The sequence below is a fragment of the Pyricularia pennisetigena genome, chromosome 6 (assembly GCF_004337985.1).
Source record: "Pyricularia pennisetigena strain Br36 chromosome 6, whole genome shotgun sequence".
In the NCBI taxonomy this organism is placed as follows: Eukaryota; Fungi; Ascomycota; class Sordariomycetes; order Magnaporthales; family Pyriculariaceae; genus Pyricularia; species Pyricularia pennisetigena.
Window position 1 is genome coordinate 803,176 of NC_043744.1, and position 22,729 is coordinate 825,904.

A 22,729-nucleotide genomic window follows, 5' to 3' on the forward strand; every position below is an offset into this window, starting at 1 on the left:
TTGCTGGAGCAGCTAATTAGGGTGATAATCTATGGAGAGAACAAGAAAAATAGAAGTCAATGTAACAAGCAAAGAGATGAGAGTAACTACAATCCCACGCCTTGGGTAGGGCGACCTAGACAAAAGAGAAAGGGATGCCCGCTCTATGCTCCCCCATAACCACCCATCTCACCCCCCATCATTCCCCAGTCGAGGAATGCATTCAAGACGTCTCATACAGCAAATTGAGAGTCACATATGAGCCACAACCCAGGGCGGAACAGATACGTCCATAATCTACGTCGAAACGAAGATCATGCGGGGCCGCAGAAACAATGAGTTGCTGCTGGCTGCTGCTGCTGGCTGCTGCTGCTGCTGCTGCTGCGTGCAGTGCGACAGGGCAGGTTGGGCCTCGAGTTCCTTTATGCAAACACCCAAGGGGTTGTGGGCCACAAAAGGTTTCTTCTGGTCTGTTGTTGGACAAAGACCAGTTCCTCTCCACTAAATAAAAATATTACCCTTGTGGGTTTGTGAGACACGGGTCAGTCGCGAGGTTGAAACATCTGCAGAGGTGGAGAAATCTCTGGACCAGCTGTCAATCCACCGCTGACCCCGTCGACATCGATCGCTTGCAAATTGACCCACGAATCAAACCATGTCACGTGCATTTCCGGGACCTTCGTCCTCTAACGCCGGAAAGCCGCGGGCTTCGGTTTTAACAGCGGCCTTAGGGGTGGATTCATTACATTGCAAACCTCGACTACCCATAGAGCGTCAAAGGCAAACAAGAAAAAAATCAGCACGAATGCCATCTGAATGGTTCCTGGGGTCCCATTACTATTAAAGATGGCTGTCTCCCGACGATCATTGTTCTGGGTAGGTAGGTAGGTTAGGTTGTAGGTATGTTTTTAATCTGGTACTGCTAGTCTCCAAGAAACAAGCGTCCTTTGCTGCAGCCCCTGAAATTTCTAAAAAGAAATTAAAAAAAAAAAAAAAATGCACACAGTCCTCACAGGCGCAACAGGCCTGGTCGGCTCGGCCGTCCTCGACGCCATGCTCTCCAACCCAGCCATCACCAAAATCACCATCCTCTCCCGCCGGCCCGTGGCGCAGGCCACCGCCCGCGCCGACCCGCGCGTGTCGGTGGTGCTGCACGACGACTTCACGTCGTACGACGACGACGCCGCGCTCCGCAGCCGCCTCCAGGACGCGCGCGGCTGCGTCTGGGCCCTGGGCGTCAGCCAGACGCAGGTCGGCAGCCGGGACGAGTACGAGCGCATCACCAAGACGTTTGCGCTGGCGGCGGCGCGGTCCCTGGGCGACGCGGCCCGGCGCGCCGGCGAGCCCTTTGACTTTGTCTACGTGTCCGGCATGGGCGCCACCACGACGCCCGGCCGGTTCGCGCAGCTCTTTGCGCGCGTCAAGGGCGAGACGGAGCTCGGGCTCGCCGCCCTGCAGGACGAGAACCCCCTGCTGCGCGCCAGCTCCGTCAGGGCTGGGTTCGTGGATCCCGCGGCCCACGGGGCCATCGCGCAGTATCTGCCTGCGAGGCCCGTGTTGACCACCGCGATGGAGAAGGTCCTGGGTCCGGTCGTGAGGGGCTTTTGGAAGAGCGCCTGGAGCCCGACGGAGCATCTGGGCAGGTTTCTGACGGACATGGCCATCGGGAAGTGGTCGGAAAAAGAGCTCGTTGCTGCCGGGGCTGACAAGATTGGTAAAGGCGGCTTTCTCGTCGTGGAGAACCCGACCTTTCGCAAGTTGCAAGGGCTGGATGCATAGTGGTGCTTGTATATTTTTTTTCTTTCTTTTATTTCCTGAGATGGCTTCAGTGTATGTACTGTTCCTTTTTTTTTGACCGCTTTAGAATACCCTAGACCTTTTTCTCCCTTTAGATCAAATGCATCTCATCTAGACACCGTCGCCTCCTCGGCCCAAAGTTCTCTATCAAGCCCATTCACATGGTCGACCTCTTCTTGACACACCTCTCCTTGCCCTCGTAGGTCGAGTCGATCTCACCCCACTTCATGTTGCTAAAGGTAACCTCGGGGAAAGGCTCGACCTGGCGGATGAAGCTCGGGGCGCCCTCGGTGGCGTTGCAGGGGCCGGCGCCCTCGCTCGCGCCGTCGAGCCACTTCATCTGCCCGCCCTCGTCCCACCAGATGCTGAGGGCGAGGACCATGCCGCGCGAGAGCGCGTCGCCCATGCCCGCGGTCGCGCCGAGCTCCAGGAAGCGGTTGGCGTTGGTGGCCCGGCAGAGCTCGTCGGTGAGCTCGGCCACGGCCGGCAGACCCTCCTTCTTGACCTTCTCGGCCCGTATCACCACGCCGTCTTGCACGTACAGCCGCCGGATCGCCGCGAGCTTGCCGTCGGCGCCCTTGGGGAACTGCGTCACCACCGTCATCGGCTTGGTCGTGTCGACCTTGAACTCGTCCTCCCTGCCGTAGTAGTAGGGCGATCCGTTCCGGAACGAGTTCCAGGCGCATCTAAATCCCAACGCAGGCTGGTTAGTCTTGACGGTATTTTTTTTTTTTTTTTTGTTTTTGTTTCTCTTGTTTGTTTTCTTTTCTTCCCCTTTCCCCTTCACTTCTTTTCTAAGCAAAAAAAAAAATCTTACCCTGGCTTGTCACAAATACCCGCGCTGTCGCCTCCGCACGCAGCTCCGGTGCACTCGACCAGCCCCGGCACGTTGCAGGGGTGCGGAGCAATGTGGGTGGCGCGGCTGTTGGCCTCCCAGATGTCCATCTCGTTGCAGCACGAGCCGGCGCCGACGAGGTTGCCCTCGCCGTTGATGAAGGGCGTGGTGTAGCACTGGGCGTCGCAGTACCCCGTGCCCCAGTAGGCGCCGCCCTCGTTGATGTCGCTCTTGCCGCCGTCGGCCTCCATCTCGGACAGGTACAGGGCGCTGTTCATGCCGCAGGGAAGCCTGTCCATGACGACGTCGAAGGCGAACTCGTTGCCCGTGAGCTGCAGCATCTCGTACTTTTGCTCCGTCTCGTCGAGGAGGTAGACGCGCGGCGACACGACGTTGCCGCTCGGCAGGATGTGCTGCAGCCGCAGCGAGCTGCCCGACGTCGTCACGCCGATGCTGCTGTAGTCGGACAAGCCTTGCATGTGACAGTTCTCGTGGCAGGCCTCCTTGGTCGGGCACGCGGTCGCGTTGGCCGCCTCGCCCCAGTTGCCGCAGCCGTAGCTCGGGGCCGCCGGCTGGAAGACGTGGTGCGCCAGGGAGTCGATGACGATGTAGTTGGTCTTTTCCGTGCAGCCGCCCTCCTTGGTGCAGCGATAAGTCGTGATCTTGGGGTGCACCTCGGTGCCCACGGGCTTCTGCGCAGCCACGAGTGAGCCCAGCAGGGCCAGTGTGAGAAGGACTGTCATTTTTTTTTTTTTTGGGCTGGCGTTGAACTGCAGACAGGGTGAGAGGACGAGTAGGATGGAGCCTCGTATATTAAGGGGCTGAGGTGAAGAGCCATGGTTTGGTAAAGCCGAGCGGGCGACTATTCCTGTTTATAGTTTGCTGAATACTCGACATCTGTTCATCGTCGTCCTCCCTCCCCATCGCTTCATCCATCACCCATTGGGCACTCACAGCCAATCACAAGAAAAAAAAAACACCTGACAGCTAACCATTCCATATGCAAGGGGTAAATCTCGGTTGGGGAAGCGGAAAGCCACCGCGACGCGGCGCGCAAGTTGAACCTTGGAAATTGGAATATCGGCTCGCTGCATATTAGCCGTGATTGCAGCGAAAATCACATTCCTCCCCAGATCGGAACCGTCAATCTCACCTCCGCACACTACCCCAGCCTCCGCACGCCAAGATTGTTGGGACTTGCTGCATTGGATTGGCGGAAGGTCGTGTCCCGTCCCTGGAGGCGGGATGGCGGGAATAGGTGTGGTAGAGGCCAAGGGTCAGGGACGGGCCCGTGATTCCGGGGCCGTCAGAATAAGGTATAGTAGAGTATAGAGTATGCTTTGTTCGTACAAGGACTTTCTCTTTTTTTTTTTCTTCTTCTTTCCAGTCCGCCCAATCACGAGCGCAGACGTGTCCCGGTTTGCGGGCCTATATTGCCATTTCCCCCCCGTCCGTCTAAAGAAACCCCTGTCGAGCTGAAGACGCTTGCCCCAGTGCGGTTAAGTCCGGCTTGGAACCATGGCATTTGGGAAACAGTTTCTGCTGTTGATCAGCCGTTTTCGAGGGAGGTGGGCTCTGGCAAATCTGGTCCCGACGGGCGTGGCATCAGCTGCGGGGACGGCGATACATGACTGTTACGGTGTTGTTAGACGTTCCAATCGTGGAAAGTCGGTTATGGTTATTGCCGCTAGTATCCTACTCTGTTACATCATTGATCTCAAGACTATCCTTTTTTTTTTTTCGTCCGTCTCCTGTTGGTCATGCCAACCCTCAACAATACCACCAGCACTTGGTCAACAGAGAATCCAGCACTATGCCTGAAAACAGTGTACTCCTCGTTGCAAAGGGAGTGCGTTCTGTTTTACAATGTCTGCTCGGCGGTGTCAGGTTGGCGACCTGTGGACGCCGTCATCGATTCACCCGCGTTGCCTCTCCGAAGACGTGATATCATTCCCTTCAAAACAATGTTTTCCGCTGACAGTTTGATCCTCTCATTCCTCACCTTCTTGAAGTTGTCCAGCACATGGGTAAGCATCTTGGACGCCAGCTCTTCGCCAGACAGGAACGCCTTGAATCGACTTCTGACGGCAGCCAGCTCTGCTTTCAGTAACGCTCGCTCCCTGGCATTCTGCTCGAGTTTTGCTTCCAGCTGCAACGTCTTGGCCGGTGCATGCAAGTGTGCTCCGATACCCTGCGCGGGCTTGTGCGACGTGTGGTCATCCTCATGGTCCGCTGGGTAGTGCGCGTTTCGTTTGCCGGCACGCTCCTCTCCCGCCGACGCCCGTGCCGCCTCGGAATTGATGCTCCTGGCTTGATACGAATGAGACGACTGTCCGTAGTAGGTTTGCTGGTCTTGAATAATCAAATCGATATACTCGTCATGCGGAACCGTCAAGTCCACAACAGCTTGGGTTCGATCTTGTGCCTTTTCCTCTATGGCCGCCACGTCTGCGAGCGTCTGGAGCGCTTGCTTGGCCAGCGGTGCGCATCTCAACTGGCGCAGCTGTATCTCTTGCCTGGAAACCGTTTGCTTGAGCTGCCGCTTCTCCTGGCCAACCTCTTGAAGCGTCTCCTCAAGCTCATTAATCTGCCGCCTGAGCTCCTTCTCAGAAACGTTGACTCCTCGTCTCTTCCGTTGGCGGCGCCGCTTCTCTGCCAGTCTGTCCTTCTCGAGCACATCATCAAGCTTCTCTCGGCAAACCCATTCGGGGTCCAAATTGTTCAGGCCATCTGGCGCGGTCTCTTCATCCGACGAGACTGGCGAGCGAGGTGAAGAGCCTGTGGGAGATGGAGGTGTGAAGATGATGTCCGGCACGCTGGGGCTGAGTAGGCGTCGCAGGTTGGCAACATGCTCCGAGTCGAGCTTCTCTACTTCTTCATCACCGAGGTCGGCGGGTACGGCGACCAAATCTTCCTGTTGAACAATGTTTGAATTAGAAGCCAATTCAGCGCAATCGTTGTCATAGATTCATAATCCGCCTTTGGGGCGGGAAGCAACACTATAGCTATACCTCATCTTCGCTCGAAGCTTCTGACGACTCGTAATCTGACGAATCGTAAGCCTCGACTTCAGTCACGTCAACGTTGCCGCTGCTAGCGACCAAGTTGACGGGGTTTGACGTGAACTCTTGGGCAGCAGCGTCGTTGGTGGTTGAGCCAGGCGAGATGTCTGGATTCATCTCCGAGACAGCAACATTCAGCTTGTCCTACAGCTGCTGCGTTGTCTCGTGCCCAGAGCCTGGCCGTGTCTTGACGCTTTGGCATTCATCTGGCTTTTCTCCCAGTGCAGCATGGCCAATGATTGTCTGTTCCTTCAAGTCTCTCACACCCAAACAATCTGCAGACTGCTCTTGGTCTGGATCGAGAAGTGATGAAGACGAACCATCATCGACATCCATCTCGCTAGAAGTGCCAATCGTGAGATGACCGTGGATGTTGTTGTTGGAGGACTGCGGAGTGCTCAAGGCACGACTTATTTTGACATCGTGGTCGCGCATTGCTGCATCAAGTGTGCATTATTGAGTCTTTGAAATACAACCCAAAAGAATGTTATGATGGAGGCTGAATGGATGAAAAAAAGAGTGCTGGTATGTAACAATGTTGTTCTGAATACCGAGTTTGAGAATGAGAAATATTGTGTCGATGGCTCGTACTTTGTGGGGGGAATAAAATGATAAAAACAACCTGAGGGGTTGGGGAAGTTTGGCAGGATGACTCTTTCTCAGGAATTTTTTACCAGTTGCGGATATTGTGCCTTGTAAACATGTATGAGTAGAAGCTGTGACTGGCAAATGAGAGCAAGCTGAAATTGACTTGGGGTGCAGGAGGTAACTAATGGAAATGAGGCTGTGGCAGAAACGCTGAGGGTATATAATATTCACACGAGGTCAGTCTTTCAATCAACAAGGGTGTGTCGTATAGGGGTTAGTACACTTCGTTGTGGCCGAAGAAACGCAAGTTCGAGTCTTGCCACGCCCATTCGTTTTTGTTATTTCCAGACATCTTTTTTGGGTGATACCAAACAAATCCACTGATTTTAGTGCCAGTGTTTCGTCGTTTTCTCATGTTTTTATTTTTTATCTTTGCTTTTTTGTTTTGATTCAAATCTTTTTTTATCATACTATAACAAAAATTTCAAGAGATTTTACTTAACTACAGGCCTGGCTTGGGCCATGATTTGACAATTTACAGCTTGGGCGAGTCGGTGCGCAATTACCCGACCAATTCCTGCATGTTTCCCCGTTCCACTCAAGATGTAGTAGTTATTCAAATATTCACCGCCAAGTTTTGTATATGTTCGTTCTAATATGCATTCCCTTCCTGTTGACTTAAAAATTCCAGTACAGTTGCACGCTATGAAAAAAACAAAAACGCCGGCTATGTATGCTCCCATCCTTTGAAACTTTTTTTTTTTTCATGATTATTATCATACCACCCATCCCACCAAAACAACACTCAACAATCCCTCGCCCACCGGACACTCTTTCTCTTTGGCCGTCTGCCAGCAGCTTCATCAGCCTCCCGCTCCCCCATATCCATCTCTCTACCTCCTCCACGAGCAGCAGCAGCAGCCGCCGCCGCCGCCCTCGCCTCCTTCTGGTAGCGCACGCCCTCGTCCTCGAGCTTCCATTCCCATCTTGCCCGCTCGACCACGTCTCCGCCTCCACGCAGCCTGGCCCGCCAGCCCTCGGCCCACAGCCACGCGATCCTGGCCACGCTGCCGCGCCTGGGCGTCGTCTTCCCGCCCGACCGCACCGAAGACTCGGGCGACGTCGCAGTGGACGACGCGCTGCTGTTCCTCTGCGAGAAGTCGCCCCTGTCGCTCCCGGCCGCCGCCGACGAGGGGCAGGTGGAGGAGGAGTGCGAGGCTGTGGTGGTGCTGGACCGGAGCGAGTCCCTGTACCCCAGACTGCGCGTCAACTCGTGCCGCCTGCGAGGGCCCTGTTTTGTTCTGGAGCTGGTCGTCGTCGGGTCCGAGTCGATTGGCACCTCTTCCTTGATTATGTTGATGATGGTCACCTTGGTGACTTGCACCGGTGGCGGCGACGGTGGTGGTGAGAGTGGTGGTGGTGGCGGCGGCGGCGGCGGGAGTGCAACGTAATTAGCCCCGGAGATTCGCTTTGGACTCCTCGGGGGAATGAGAGGTGGTCCTTGCAGCACGGGTGAGGCCGGCGACCCGCAGAATAAATCAACCGGCACCTCGAGGCTCGTCGAGCGACTAGACCGCAGGGGCGAGGGCAGCGACTTGGATAAATTTGGCGACGGGGCCCTGCGGGGAGATTTCGGCGGTATGGCAGGGCACGGTTCGAAATCGTCCACGAACAAAGCGCGGCACGGGGGCTCAATGGCCGAAGACAGCCGCCGGAGAGGTCGTGGTGTCAGCATAGAACTTGCGGATGGCGTCCGCCGAGGGGACAGCGGCTGAATTGGAGAAAACATGTTGTTGTCGTCGTCGTCGTCGTCGTCGTCGTCGTCGTCAGTATACAACAGTTGACGGCTTGGCTGCCCAAGCCGTGGCGATTGCGTGTGTAATGATGACCAAGCCGGTAGTGAAGGGCTTGCGAACGGTGTTCGCAATGGTGACCTAGGTGGAATCAAAGGGCTTCCGGATGGGGTCCTTAATGGCGAGCGAGGTGGAATTAAAGGGGCCGTCTCATCACCACCGTCATCATATACTAGCTGGCGGCACGGCATCCCGAAGCACGGCGATGGCGTCCGTAGCGGTGAACGAGGTGGCAGGACGGGGCTTGCAGATGGAGTCCGCAAAGGGGACCTCGGCGGGATTGGGGGCGCCATTTCATTGTCACGATACAATAGTCGACGGCACGGCAAGCCTGGACGTGGCGGTGGCGTGCGAAGTGGCGACCGTGGCGGAGGGACAGGGCTCTGGGACGGCGATCGCAAAGGAGAACGTGGCGGAATGGGAGGAGCATCTTGGTCCGCATTGTAAGCCAACTCACGGCATGGAAGCCCTGGCCGCGGCATTGATATTTGCAGCGACGATCGACAATGCGGGGCCAGACTTGGTGACGCCGTTCGAGGTGGTGATCGAGTAGGGGTAGCAAAGCCCGGCGATGGAGTTCGCGGAGCGGGCGACGGGGTGTGTGTTGGTGGTGACGGCTCCGCCAGGTTGATGGAGGGCGTCCTCGCGTGCGAATGCAGCAAGAGGCTCGCCGGCCTGCGTCGCCGCCGCTTGATTGCAGCCGGCAAACCTTCGGGCAGAACATGCCGCCCGGCTCGGCCTGCACTATCATCAGTATCCGCCGAGCGTAATCAAGCGGCCTTCCCCAGCAGCGAGCTACGCTCGTTCTCATTCTCCTCGCGTCCGTAGGACGGATCATCGTAGTAGTAGCCCTTGTTCAGATCATAAGACGAGACGGCGGGGGGATTTTTGGGCGCCGCGTCAAGGACAAAGCTGTTCCTGTTGCCGGCCTCGCGGATGGTGCCGGCGCTGTCGAGGTGGCTAAGCGGGCGCGGCGACGCCTTCACGGGGACAAAGACTCCGCTGACGGGGCGACTGCGCGACAGAGGCTCTGTGCTGCCGTCGGCCTCGGCGGCGGGCTTCTCAAAGACGCTGCGCATCCGCTGGAAGATGCTGCCGGGGGACGAACCGGCGCCGACCGAGTTTCTGTTATTGGAAACAGGTGCTGCGGGCTGGGCGGCTGCCGGTGCCGCCGGGAGTGGTTTGTCCTGGGCAACCGACTTCACGCTCTGGAAACTATCACGGGCCGACGACTTTTGCGAACTAGGGCCGAACGGGTCAAAGTTGGACACCTCGGATACGTTGCGGGATCGGCCGTAGTCCGTCGTGGCCTGCGAGTAGTTTCTCGGCCTGTTGCTGTAGTCGAGACCGGCGCCCGCTCCCAGCCCTGCCAGATATTCCTGGTGCTGGCCTGGCACGGCGGGCCAGCTCTCCCGGATGACGGGTTCGCGGTTGTCCCTCGCCAGAGCCGAGTGGATGGGCGACGACGGTGCTGACGACAGCGTGGTCTGGCTGTGCATAGACATGGGCACCGAGTCGTTGCGCGAATGCCAAGGAGTATTGGTGACGTCGCGTGGAGCGTACATTGAGGGCTCCACCTCTTCCTGCTCCGGTATCTCCAGTTGTCTGTGCCCTTGTTGCTGCTGTACACTGTTGATGCTGTTCTCTCGCGAGTGGGATGCGGAATTCGGGTGCTCAGCCTCGGAACCTTGCAGCCACGACATGGGCTCATGATGGGGCTTCTCGTGGTCGGACAACTGCTCCTGGTGCATGTCAAACAAGGAGGCCTGCGGGGTGGACTGTCCCATCGAGTACCGCAACGGAGTCTCAGCCGGCTCCTTGGGCGCATGGCGGCTGTCAGCCAGACCTTTGCGCGGCGTCTGTGGCGACTCCTGCCTCAGCGCCAGCGGGCTAATATCGTGCATGTGGTCTGCCGGGTTGGTAGGGACGAGCAGCGGTGTCATTTGTCTGGCCGCTGCTACGTCCAGGCTTGTGGGAGCTTCGAGGCTCTTCTGAGACCCGGTCTCGGAGTCGTCGGCGGGCTTCTCTACGCCGCCGGATTCAGCAGGAGGAGAGAACAATGGGCTCTGAGGAAAATATTCAGGCGAGTGCTGCAGGATCTTTTGCTCAAACGCATCAACTGGGTCTTGAACAGGCGCAAGCACCGCGGGCACCTGTTTGTCCTTGGGAAGAGCATCCTTGACTTCTTCGACCTGGTCGGCAGGTGGCAAAACAGCCGCTGCGGTCTGTACTTCTGCTTGAGGCATGTCGACGGAGCTGTGGGCAAGGCTCTCGTCGTCAGTTTCGTCGTCATCAAACAGGTTGTGTGCCCCGTCGACCGTGGCCATGCCTTCTGCTGCCACAGGAGTGCGGTCAACAGGGCTGGCGGGGAGTGACTCGGTTGGGGTGGACTGCATCGGTGTTACAAAATCATCTTCTGAAGCTTCCTCTGGCGCGTAATGTCCAGGCTCAAGAGATAGCTTTTCACGGGATGATTGAGTCGGAGCCGGCGTCTCGACTTTGGCCCGCGGCTCATGCGCCGACACAGATGCCCCGTATTCACCTCCATCATAGGACGGCAGCGTCTGGGTAGAGGGAGCTGGCTGAGTCTTCTCTGATACTGGTTCTGACGCTGGTGTCAACTTTACAGCATCGACCGAATCAGAGGCAACCTCTTCCTTGGCAGGCACATCAGCGTCCGCGTGGAGCGGCTTCTGGTCTCCCTCAACAGCAGATGCTACTGAAACGGCGGCGACCGGGGTTTGAGGACGTGAAATTGGCTCCCCCAACACGGCGTCCACTGCTCCTGTAACGGCGCCGACACCGCTCGGTTCGGCCGAATCAGTCTTCTCGCCGTCGGGCTCGTCGTTGACCTGTTGCTGACCGACCTCCGCAGCGCCGGTGTTGACGGCCGAGGGATCATGGACCTGTTCCTCGCCACGAAAGGACTGCTGCCGCGGTGTGGTTTGTTCACGAAAGACAGGCTCGGGCTGGTTGACATGGCCGCGAAAGTCATCCTGGGCGTCGTCTTGCTGCTCCTCCTTCTCAATCGGCGTGTATTCGTCGTCGTCGTCATCGGTGTCGAGCATGTCGCCCTGTCCGTCGAGTGAGGCCTGGCTTAGCTCGTCGGCTAGGCTGGATCCCAAAGCCGAGGGCTTGACCGGCGACACGGGAGTCTGGCTGACGATGCTTTGCGTCTCGGGCTGCGCAGCCTCTGCAGTTTCCTTGACTGCCTGTTGACCTGCGGCCTCCGACAGGTCCTGAACGACCCCACCTGCGTCTGAATCGATCGCCGAAAGCGGCTCCTTCTCGATGGGAGTGAGGAGCTCCGCCGCCGCGGTCGAAGGTCCCCTCGAGTGCTTGGCGCGGCCCCTGCGGTCCCCGATGGGAGTGGTGGGGGTGGGCCCCAGAACAAAACTTTCAGGACCACCGACGGGGGTGGGGTCGTTTGCGATGTAGTCCAGCATTGCTCCTCGCGGCGCATTGTCGAGTTGAGACGGGATCTGGAGGGCAGGGCGAGTCGCCGACATGGGCGTAGGGGTGCGGCCGAAGCTCGGCGAGCTGGAGCCGGTGGACATGGTGCCGGGGATGGGCGTGCTCGGTGACAGGTGGGCGCTGCCGGCCGAGCGGGAGGTCACGGTAACGGTCTGCGTGGTGTTGGCCACGCTGCTCGACATGGTGCCGGGTATGGGGGCGAAGGGCGAAAACCTCTCGCTTTCTGGCCTCTGGCGGACCTCGACGGTTTGGCCCGTGTTTGCGTTTCCACTCGACATGGCTCCGGGGATGGCTGCGTTGGACATTCGGCGCGCCCTGCTCGGCTCGGTAGCAGGGAATGTGGGCGGGGATGGAGGTTGGTTGGATCTTGGCGATGTCTGACCGTCTGACGCCGGGGCCTGAGCCTGGCCACCAACAGGTCCCTCACTCTTGGACACTGGGACAAAGCCGTCCAGCATGGGCTCCTGGAATTCCGACATGGAAATTTCATCCGGCCCAGAATCTTTGCCGACTTGGGGAGCAGCATGGTCATCGCTCAGGTGATCATGGAGCATCGATTCCTCAGCAGAATGCTCAGTGTTTAATGTGGTGTCCGCATCCAGATCCGGGACGGATTCATCCTTATCCTCGGCGGCGCTGAGTTCAGCCTGAAGATCAACACTGGTTGAGGATGGTTTCTCATCATCGATTTGCCCCTCAGCAGCCGGGCTGGTCACGGGGGCAGTCGAGACTGCTGCGTCGGTGCTGGTTGCTGCGGGCTCCTCGACGGGAGCAATCTTGTCATCTTCAACCTTTTGCACTCCTTCGTCTATGTGGACGGCATCCTCTAATTTATCCATCGCGGCCTTGCTCTCAACATCCTGGGCTGCCTCTTTGGTGTCCTCCAGAAGGCTTGTCTCGCTCAAGGTGGCAGCTTCGTTGGCGGCCAGTGCTGGGACCAGGTTCACCTCTTCCGCCTTCATATTGTCGTCAACAACAAGCTGGTCCTCGGCTGGCGTTGCTACTGGAGATTTGGTCGAAATGCCCATGTTTTTGGATTCTTCAACAAGGTCGCTGTCCTCGTGTGAAGATACATCCTCATCGGCAGCCTTTAATACAGCACTACTGTCCTTCAAGGGTATCATGGTAGCGCTTTTCGCTTCGGATTCGCTTTCAGCGCCTTTTGTGCCGTCGGCGTCCAGACCACTGAGCCGTTCATTAGCATGGTTCGTCGCATCTTGCGGGGCGGGGAACCCTTGTGACGTCGGCGCGGTCTGGGCAGCGTCTCCGTGCTCGCCGCTTGGCCCGTGTGCATCCTCCGCAGGGGCGTTCGAGGTTGGCACAGATGCGGGCGCTGCTGTGGTTGGTTCGGGTTCGCTTAATTCCGGCTGCTCAACCTCGTTGGGATGGACAAAGGTTGGGACGAATTCGGATGCGACAGCTTCATGGTCCTTCAAATTATCGGCATGCGTAGGGATTCCCTCAGCCGAATCATGTGTCTCTTCCGACGCCGTGGGTTTGGTAAGCTCCTTATCACCTTTATCGTCGGCGTCGCGGGCCATGTCGAGTGTCTTCTCGTCGTCGTCCAGACTGGGCTTTGCGACAGGTTCGTCTGCTTTACTTGAGCTGGCGTCTGGGACTGGGCTCGCAAGCCCATCGCTGTTGCTATCAATGTCTTTCGTCTCGAATTTGGCGTCCTCTTTCCCATTAATCTCGTGCGGGGAAGTGCCGACTTCAGATGTGGCTGTTCCAGGCTCGACGATATCGGTGTCTTGGCCCTTGTCGGAGACATGTGTATCGATATCTTGAGCCTTCTCGGAGACATGTGGATCCGGGGTTGCTGCCAGAACAGCTTCTTCGGGCTTGGGAACGGCAACATCGCTATGGGGTTCTTTGGACAGATTGTTTCCTTCCTTGTGCTCCGCGTCCAAGTCACGTATCACCAGTTCCTCCTTCAAGTCCTGAATCTCATCAGCCTCAGCCGTCTTGACAGGTAGTGTGGCGCCATCCGAATGTTCGGCAGCTGGTTCCGTGGCATCATCGGGCTGCATCAGCTCAGTCTCAGCGACTTTGGCTGCCATCTCGACAGCTTGATGAGTCTCGGCCGATGGCTCGGCGGTCTCCTCATGTACTTGTTTGACAGAAGCGTTGGTTTCAGGGACTTGTAGCCCATCTGCAGCAGCTGGTTCTGCAACCTCGGCTTTGTTGCTTGGCGCCTCCTCATCCAGGTTCTTGATGACAAGGACAGCTTCTTCTTCGTCCTGGGCCAGTTTGGCAGTCGAAATGGATGGTTCAGCAGTCGCCTGCTCGCCAAGGGCAACATCCTTCGAGACAAACTCGGCCTCGCCGGGAACGGTCACGTTACGAGACTGCTCGGAGTTTCCAGTGTCGGCTTCGCTCTTGCTCGCCTGTTGTTCCCGCGCGACGAGCGACTTCATCTTTGAACCCCAGCTGCCAAAGAATGACTTCTTCTCACCCCCAGAAGTCTCGGCTTCCCGGGGCTGTCCGGAGGCATCAGTCTCTGACTGCGTATTGGCTTTCCCGGCCGAGATATCCACAGGGTGGATCTCGTCCTCCTCATCCAAGTGTACCGAAGTCCCGGCCGTGTCAACAGGAACCTCCTTTGATGAAGCGTCGGTCGGCCCAGCTGTCGTCGAGGATGCGTGGTCTTCCGCAGTGGGTGCAACCGACACATGATCGACAGCTAGCTCTTTGGTAACTTCTGCATCAAGGTCTTTGGGTTTGATCACTTCTTCCTCGGGCTCGATAACGTCTTTGGCAGCTTCCGCATCAAGGTCTTTGGGTTCAAGCACTTCTTCCTCGGGCTCCATAACGCCTTTGGCCTGAACGGAGTCAGTAGTTAAAGGCTCTCTGGCAGCTTCTGCATCAAGGTCTTTGGTTTCAAGCACTTCGTCTTTGGGCTCATCAGCAATATTGGCCTGCGGGGAGGATGCATCCAAAGCCTTGGCCTCCTGCTGTTTCTCCTCAACTGGCTCAGAAACAGCCTTTGTTTCTACTGTCTCATCCTTTTCAGCCTTGGACTCCTCCACGATGATCTCTTTATCCTTCGCCACCTCGGGAGTTGCCACGTCGGGCGTCTCGTCGGCAGCCTTGCCATCTCGAACATCCAGGCCGCGCGCCGCTTCCATGGTTTCAGGAGCCTTGACATCATTGTTATCCGAGCTCTGTGCCGCTTCCTCGGTTTCAGGTGCCGACGGCTTACTGTTCACTGCAGCGGTCCCCACCGCCGCCGCCGCCGCCGCAACTGCGACTGCCGCGCCGGCACCCGCGGCCGCGACTGGCATCACGCGACTGTTCCTGTCGCCTCGGGCGCGTCTGGGCCTGGCCGGCGCCGTCGGCAATGGTGCCCTCATCTGCTCATCAATCATGCGGTTGATCTCCTATAGTGATTGCGCTCACGGTCAGTTACTCATACCCCGAGATTGAGGAGAAGAAAAAAAAAAAAAAAAAAGATAAAAAGGAAGGCGGGTGGAAAGCTCTGCACACCTTTCGCTTCTCCTCCAGCTCGGCAAGCCTCCTCTCCCCATCCTCAATCATGCGCTGCGCCTCGGCCTCGACCTCGTCCATCTTGCCGTCGGTCTGCTCCTCGACCTCTCTCGCGTCAGCCTCGAGCTTGGCCCTCATCTCGTCGTCTGCGCGCCTCTTGGCCTCGGCGCGCTCCTCGTCCTCGCGCCGCCTCCGGGCAGCAATCTCCTCATCCTCGAGTCGCCTCTTCTCGGCCATCTCTTCGTCCTCGGCCCGCCGCCGCTTCTCGAGCTCCTCGGCCTCGCGCTCAAACGCCGCCTGTAGGGCCTGCACGGCCGCGTCACGCTCCTGCTCGAGCGCGTCGAGCTTGGCGTCGTGGTCCGTGTCGTTGAGTGCCGCCACCGTCGCGTGGATCTCGGCCAGCGTCTCGTTCATCTGCGCCACCAGCGCCGATACGTCTGCCGGCATTGTTGCGGTCGTTGGTTCGGGGCTAACTCAGCCCTGGAGACAAAAGAAAAAAATAAATCTTATAGAATAAAGATGTGAAAGGAATGGTGCCAGACGCTTTCTCGTATAGAGAAAGTATGTGATTACTGTTTGGTAAAGGTTGAATAGCGAAATGAAAGACCTTGCTCTTATGTATCTTTGACCTCGAGGGGAGAACTGGATCGGGTCCAGCCGTGTGGTAAATCCCAAGATTAGGGAATACAAAATGAAAAGAAAGAAAAAGAATGAAGGAAGACCCAAGTAGTATGGCCAGCACCGGCACAGGACCGAAAAAAAAAGAACGGAATTGTTACAAATGTTGATGGGAAGCTATAAATAAAGGAAATAGACCTAAGCCAAGGAAACAATTGAGAATGGACAACCTGGCAATGGGAAAGGAAGAACGGACGAAAGCAGAACAGATCCAGAAAAAAAAATGTTTGTCACAAATCAAGTATTGTAAGTAGCAAAAGACAAAGACACATTGTCAAGGGGTTTCTCAGTCAGGTTCCGGTTCTACCCAATTCCCCAACAGAGAGCCCGGACCGCCCAGAGGGAGCTCGTTTCCAACGTGCGCCCTTCAGGGGTGGGAAATGGTAGTATTGTACAGTAGCAGTAGTAACAGCCTCCAGGGTCCTGTATTCGGTAGTATTCTTGTTTTCAGCAGCAGACCCTCGCCGGCCACCTGCAGGCAGTTTGAGAGGAAAAGAGCCGGGGGATGGACGCTGGGGCGGGGACGATCAGGTACAGTGTGGTAGCAGGCGACAGAACGACCCGCTTGCAGGAGAAGAAAGAAGAAAGAAAAAAAAAGGAGAGCCGGACCCGAGCCGACGTGGCAAAAAAAGACAAGAGAAAAGCGACAGCCGGCTGGAGACTCTTGATGCCTGTCTCATAGGAATCGTATGTAAATAAAATAGTCTAAAGTTGCCGGGATCTGCGTCATGCGTTGCTAGATGGGGATCCTTTCCTCCTTCACTAGAAGAAGGCAGATTTTGGCGGCGAGCTTGTCATGGGCATCGTGCAATGGGGAGCGATTGGAAAAAGTGATTTCGCGACACGCAAAACGAGCAGCCACCGACAATTTGCGCACTGAATCCATCAATCCGGCTGAACCGTCTCAAGCGATGATTGACGTGGTATTCCGACATTGGGGAAAAAAAAAGTTCCTTTAGAGTTGGAGATCAGGGCCTCGCCAACATGGAGATTTTGACAAGCGATGACAGCTGAGGAAGAACACGACGTCGTTTGGGGAGTACGGTAGAGTACAGGAGAGTACTATGTGGTAAATGCCTAGAAGTGTGGATACCATCGAAAACATCGAGCAACCCGGAACAAGTAGCGAAGTGGGTTATGAGCCGACAACGGGCAAAATAAGGTACGGAGGAAACGTCGACCGTGCGGAGTTTAAGCCACAACAAACCCCTACACCGCACGACTCCTTAAACCGCATGGGTCAATTTCTTTATCTTTTTTTTTCCTCTTTTGGTTTCTTTTTGATAATTCTGGCCCCTTACAGAGTCGCAACAACGATGAAATAACTGCATACCATATACACCTCATCAATAAGACAAGTCTTCACCACAAACCATCGAAAGCTGCATCGTGGCAACAACAGGAATAAAAAACATATATAGACCACCTGGACCCTGTTACAAACTTAGCATGACACCTTGACCAAAATAAGTACACAAGATCCAGACTTTATGCGGGTGGAGGCGTGTCATTCAGCTTTTGCTCTGCGGGGCGGATGGCAGAGCTTTGGTTTCATCTTTAGGGCCCAGAATAATGTACCGTACCGTAATTGCACACATTGTTCTACAGGTGTGCAATTTGCCAGTAAAGACGTATTTAGGGGAGAGAGCTGGAGTGGGATAAAGCTAGTCCTCGCAGTAAATCTTCCCTTCCTATCAAATTGATGAGAGGCGTGTCTCGGGCGAAAAGTAGGCTTCAAGAACCAGCTGTGTTAAAGGCGAACGCTATGCATGCGTGCCAAACTTTGGTTTGCTTCGGTGCCGTGTCATAATCAGATCCTTTGGCTTGGCGATTCATCGGCATTCGTACGAGCTTCGGGGTGGGGGCGAGGGCCACCACCGGCAACTGTGCCACGACAACTCGATCTAATCATAACCACCATAAAGGTAAACGAATCCAATCAATCTGTTAGGGAATCGAAGCTATATACGACAAATATGTAAAACCGTAGCTATGAATTTCAAAGTTGTGTATGAAAAGATAAGTAGGAGATAAAAACAGGTAGAGATGGCCGTCCAAGACAAATCTCTGCCGACAACCCAACAAAGCAGCGCTGGCTTTAGTTAATTTTTGGAAAGGCGACAATCGTCGACTAGATGATAAAGGATAAGATATAAAGAAAGACAAATGCCACACGCTCCCAATGATACCGAGTCACGCAAACCCAAGACATAGGAAAACTCAAAAAAAACGAACAAAAAAAAACAGAACTCGCGGGGGAGTTGGTCAGGTTTTATCCCGACTCAACTCACCTCGTCATCTTTGATGGTGCCGCTTCGCGGGACGGTTGAATGGAAAGATGCCATCGTCGGTTTGTCGTTCCTCTCAGGAGTGCAGAGACGTGGTTTATGGTCCTGGATCATTGCACAAAGGTTTTGTCGATCCCCGAAATGTGGCCTTGGGAAGTAGTCCGGCAGAAAAAAAAAGTCTATAATGGTTGTTCCATCTTTCCCCCCATCTACGCTATTCCAACCTTTTGATTTTGAAAATCGCACACTATCATATCCGACTCATGGTGCTCTTGCCGGCGTACTGTGTCCGCCTCCTGAACTGCTCACGGAAGCCGATGCGGTTAAATGTGCCAAAGGCAATGGCGCCGCAGAGCCCTACCGTCCAGATGCTCGTGACGATCAAACCGACGGGGAAGATCATGATGGAGACGCCCGGCAGGACAAAAGCGATGGTGCCGTTGGCCAGCATCTCGAGCGACCGGTCGACGGCCATGTTGGCGACACCGAACTCAGACATGACGGTGCTCTCGGAGAAGACGCCGGCGACGAAGGCGGCCTCGTTGGACGAGACATTGGTGCTGACGGTCTGGCCTGTCGGGTTGACGGCCGAGAGCGTCACGACCGGCATGACGAGCGCTTCAATCGCAGCCCTGTTTTTTTCCCTTGTCAGCTTTTAGCCAGTCTGGAAGGATCATCGTGGAGCTTCCGTAGGGGGGGAAATCGGTCGCAACACCATAGGGGAAAGGGGCCATCTCCTTACATGTTCATCTGCGGGTCCATCTTGTTCTTGTCGATCTGGCCAGCAAACATATATGTCTGCAGCAACCTGATTTGTTTTTGTCCTTCCTGGCGCTTCGTGACCTTTTGCGTCGCCGAGGACTGCTGGATCGGAGCCACCGACGCACCCTGGTACGCCAGGCTGACCATGATATTGCTCTGCGGTATGCCGGCAAATTCCCCCGACGGTGCAGTGAGCTGGTACAGCCTCAAGTTGGCCTCGAACGTGCCGGTAACGTTGTTCAGGGCCGGCAGGTTGTAGCAGACGCAGGCGCCGGTAGGATTTGTGGCTGCGGGCAGCTTAAGCAGGGCCTGCGTGCACTTCTCATTCGCCAGTGTGTCCCATGCCGTCATGTTGATGGTGCCGTTGGCGTTCGTGACGACGCCGCCCATCTGCCTCTTGGTGATGATGTGCGCTGGTTGGTCCTGGTTCTCGCCAAAGTACTCGACTCTCCTCTCCAGGTCCCGGGGCAGCAGGTTGTCAATCGACATGGCCTCGTAGCCGGCATAGGCCCTGGCCGCCAGCATGGAAGCCGACAAGACGGTTTGCCAAAGCATATTGGTGTCGGATCTGGAAAGACTCGAGCTGTTCGCAAAAAATCGCAGTCGTCGCCGGGGCGAGATCGTTTGATTAATCGGATCCGGTATTCGATGTTCGTCCTGAAGCCAAATTCCTTTTAACAATTCCCCTTCCTACGGTTCTCCAATGGTCCGTCCGGCGGTTGGGGTCGAATTATCCAAAAAGCCCTTGGAAACGAATGTCGGTTTACGTCGTATCCGTTCGCCGCGGGCTGGATGGTGGCGACAGGGCGGACAAAGGAGCGGCGTTACTCGATGTTGAGTCGAAGAGGGTTTTCCGTCAAGGATGAAGAATTGAAATGGGGGTCCTGCCCGTCGAAGGGTAAAAGAATTAGATGGATGCACACAAGATAAAAACCTCCGGTTGACTTGTTTCCCAACGGTGAAATGATTAATTGGTGCAGAAAGATTAAAAAAAAAAGGGGGGGGAAGGACGAACAAAGCAGGGCCAGACCAGAAAGCCAGAGTCGGGACGTCAAGGGAGGCTCGGAAGAGATTAAACGAGAGAGGTAGCAGTGGCCAAGGGTATGATCTGCCCCATTGCAAGGGATGTGGTGGTTATTGATCCATCAAGGAGTGGAAACAATACAAAAGGGCGAGGGAACAAAAGATAGAGAGATCACAATCTGGGCAGGCAGCGTACCCCTGGGTGCAAAGTGTGCTATTGCACAGCTGGGAAATGCCAAGTCGTTGGCACCACAATGACCTGACTTTATGGCAGGGTGGACCGGCGGGGAGCAAGAGAAGCGTCTCAGGTCCTCATCGATAATGAGGGTGAGGCGGTTAGGGCTGTCAATCGAGCGAGGATGGCTTGTCCAACAAGGAAACAACAGCACGAAAACGAAATAGCCCTTTTTTTCCCACCCTTTTTTCTTCCCTTTGTTTCTTGTGGTCAAGGACTTGTGGCATGCAGCCTATAACGAGAGACGAGGGAAACCTGAGCAACTAGGGAAGAAACACAGGGGATGCAGCAGGGGGGAACCCACAAACACAGGGGTAGACAACCAGTATTAGTGCTTCCCGCAAAGTGCGCGTGGCTTGAGGTGGTAAGCCGAGAAGGGTGGCAAAGACAATTATGATTGGCCTCTCGGCCTGTACCGGTCAGAGGCTCTGCGACGAGATGTGGCCCCCGCCAGCTGTGGGTAGTGGGGTTGGCTTGGTTCCTGGGCTTGTTAGCGGCAGACTGAGACGGATGGAACCGGTTCGAGTGCGACCCCAAAAAAGAATAACCCTTGACACCTAAGGTAAGTCTCAGGAGACCTAAGAGCAGTAGCGCTTACAGAACCGTCTCCAAGCTGTCAAGCATTCAAGTTTGCGAGTCTACAGTTGGAGCAACAAGTCATGAATCTGCTAAAAAGATGGATTAATCGATTACTACTGTACTTAATCGACATCTCTCAAAGTCCGATTTTGACGCACACAGTGTTTGGATCATGCCTGGTTGTACTTTTTGTAACGTAACAGTAGCACCCACCCGCCTAGATGTGGAGGGTCTTAGGGTGGGTTTGTTCCCTCATTAGCCAGAATAGCGTGCTGTGGAGCAAACACGGGAAAGGCTCGATTGGGGTTACGAGGCCCAAGGTGCAGCGACGGCTACGTGATTGGTCAGAAGAGCCCGGGCTGGTGCAGGAACCAAGACGCTTTCCGAACCATGATGCATGTTTGCGCGACAGTAGTTCCTGGCCAGTCAGCTCCTGCGAACCGGGCTTTTGCTGGCACCTTGCATGCATTTGCATACTCTGGGCTCAGTTTGGCTGGTTCTGGTTTGTCCGCATTTTGCAGCACACGCCACATCCCGAATCGCAGTTCACAACTGTGAGGCAGTCAATTCGATAATTAATTACTGCGCGCTAGTAATTTCCGCGACATCAAGTGCTCTCGGCGATGGATATCCAATATCGCCTGGGTTTTGACTCTGGGGATTTGATCGAAACAACCCATTTGAGCGAGCGGCTAACTATTAGTAAGTATACTGTACAAGGTTGGATCGGCTGACACTTGTGGAGCAGAGAGAAAAAAAAAAAAAAAAAAAAAAACTAGAAAATAAAAACCGGTGCGGACAGCTAATTGGAACAGTTCCATCCATCATGGTCGGTCCAACGGAATTGAGACGAGGTTACTGTTGTACTACTGCAAGACATTACTGTACCTGTAGGCAAGTGAATAACAAATTTCTATACTGCTTGATCGTGATGTGCCAAAATCAGACGATGGGTAAATGAGCGAGCACTCGAGCAAGGGCTGGATGAAACCCCAGCCATTCTGAAACCCTACCTTGCAAATCAAGCGTCGCAGGGCGTCGATCGCCCCTCACAGCTGGTGCAACTGCAGGGAAAGGGGACCCGAAAAGAAAAAGAGAGAGAGCCAAAAAAGAAAAAGGAAAAGAAGATAAAAGAAGGTTCGTTGTCGGTACCATATGTCCATGACACTTATGACGTCTTGTCTAGCCCTGTAAATTCTGCTATAAGTTACATGTAATGAATAATGCTTACCCCAGGTAAAGGTTCAAATCGTGGTTTGGCTTGCATCACAACATCTCCTTGCCCTCGTTATCAAGATCGAGAAGTGGCGTAAAGATTGTGCCGCCACCAATTTTTGCGGCTTCAAGCCGTTGCCAAAGTGACGCCAACCAGGGGGCCTCGTCCTGACTGGTAGCCTCTTTTGTACAGTGGTATCTAATTCGTAGACCATGCCAGCTACATCAGAGCTGTTTGTCACACAATTGCTAAGATGATGCCGAGAACGTTGCAACGTCCAATGTTTTTATTGTGCAAGTAGCCAGTACTTTGCCCTGTCTCCATTCGCCGGGCTCAGCCATGAACCCCAAGTCAGCAATTAGTTTACTGCTAGTGTTATTTCCTCATTGAGTTACTGCGGCGAGGTCTGGGAACTGTAAAGACGCTGACACAGCCGCATCTCGACCACAACAAGCAGCCCCATGCCATAAACACCTTACCTAAGGATTAATCAACGCCGCTAGTCCAGGTACTCAAGGCCAAAACACATGGTTGCTGAACTACATCGCGTCAGAAAACAGTTCTATGTAGCCTCCCTGTTACGTCAATCTCCTTTTGTCATCCCATCTCTGTTCCTGCAACCTCTTTTTTTTTTCTTTTTTTTTCGGCCAAAGGGGCTCCACATCAGAAGAGATCCCGACAGTCCCCCACATGTCCGAGCATATCGTATTGACCATGTCATGTTCATTTTTTGCCATCTTTTTCGCTGGCGACACTTCTTCGTTCCATGTTCGAAACCAGAATCCAGCCAGTGAACAATGCGAAACGACCAAATCCCACGTGCGGTAGTCATGTCATCCCGATCACCACTGGCAAATCTGTGATCTCATTCGAC

At 55.2% G+C, this 22,729-nt stretch overlaps 5 protein-coding genes across 5 annotated transcripts; 2 read left to right on the forward strand and 3 right to left on the reverse strand.

The window, feature by feature from the left end:
- Window positions 1-975: 975 nt before the first annotated feature.
- On the forward strand, window positions 976-1,758 carry PpBr36_04109 (uncharacterized protein; the record flags this gene model as incomplete). The annotated part of the gene is made up of 1 exon (XM_029891274.1): window positions 976-1,758. The coding sequence occupies one exon, from the start codon at window positions 976-978 to the stop codon at window positions 1,756-1,758; it is 783 nt and encodes a 260-aa protein (XP_029750285.1).
- A 175-nt stretch (window positions 1,759-1,933) lies between these two features.
- PpBr36_04110 (uncharacterized protein) lies at window positions 1,934-3,354 on the reverse strand (the record flags this gene model as incomplete). The annotated part of the gene is made up of 2 exons (XM_029891275.1): window positions 1,934-2,462; window positions 2,594-3,354. The coding sequence occupies 2 exons, from the start codon at window positions 3,352-3,354 to the stop codon at window positions 1,934-1,936; spliced, it is 1,290 nt and encodes a 429-aa protein (XP_029750110.1).
- A 1,118-nt stretch (window positions 3,355-4,472) lies between these two features.
- On the reverse strand, window positions 4,473-15,521 carry PpBr36_04111 (uncharacterized protein; the record flags this gene model as incomplete). The annotated part of the gene is made up of 4 exons (XM_029891276.1): window positions 4,473-5,525; window positions 7,091-8,853; window positions 8,914-14,968; window positions 15,075-15,521. 4 exons carry the CDS (start codon window positions 15,519-15,521, stop codon window positions 4,473-4,475), a joined length of 9,318 nt encoding a protein of 3,105 aa, XP_029750111.1.
- A 2,000-nt stretch (window positions 15,522-17,521) lies between these two features.
- Window positions 17,522-17,734, forward strand: PpBr36_04112 (uncharacterized protein; the record flags this gene model as incomplete). Its single annotated transcript, XM_029891277.1, has 1 exon — window positions 17,522-17,734. One exon carries the CDS (start codon window positions 17,522-17,524, stop codon window positions 17,732-17,734), a length of 213 nt encoding a protein of 70 aa, XP_029750112.1.
- A 556-nt stretch (window positions 17,735-18,290) lies between these two features.
- Window positions 18,291-19,357, reverse strand: PpBr36_04113 (uncharacterized protein; the record flags this gene model as incomplete). Its single annotated transcript, XM_029891278.1, has 2 exons — window positions 18,291-18,672; window positions 18,783-19,357. The coding sequence occupies 2 exons, from the start codon at window positions 19,355-19,357 to the stop codon at window positions 18,291-18,293; spliced, it is 957 nt and encodes a 318-aa protein (XP_029749649.1).
- Between the last annotated feature and the right edge of the window lie 3,372 nt (window positions 19,358-22,729).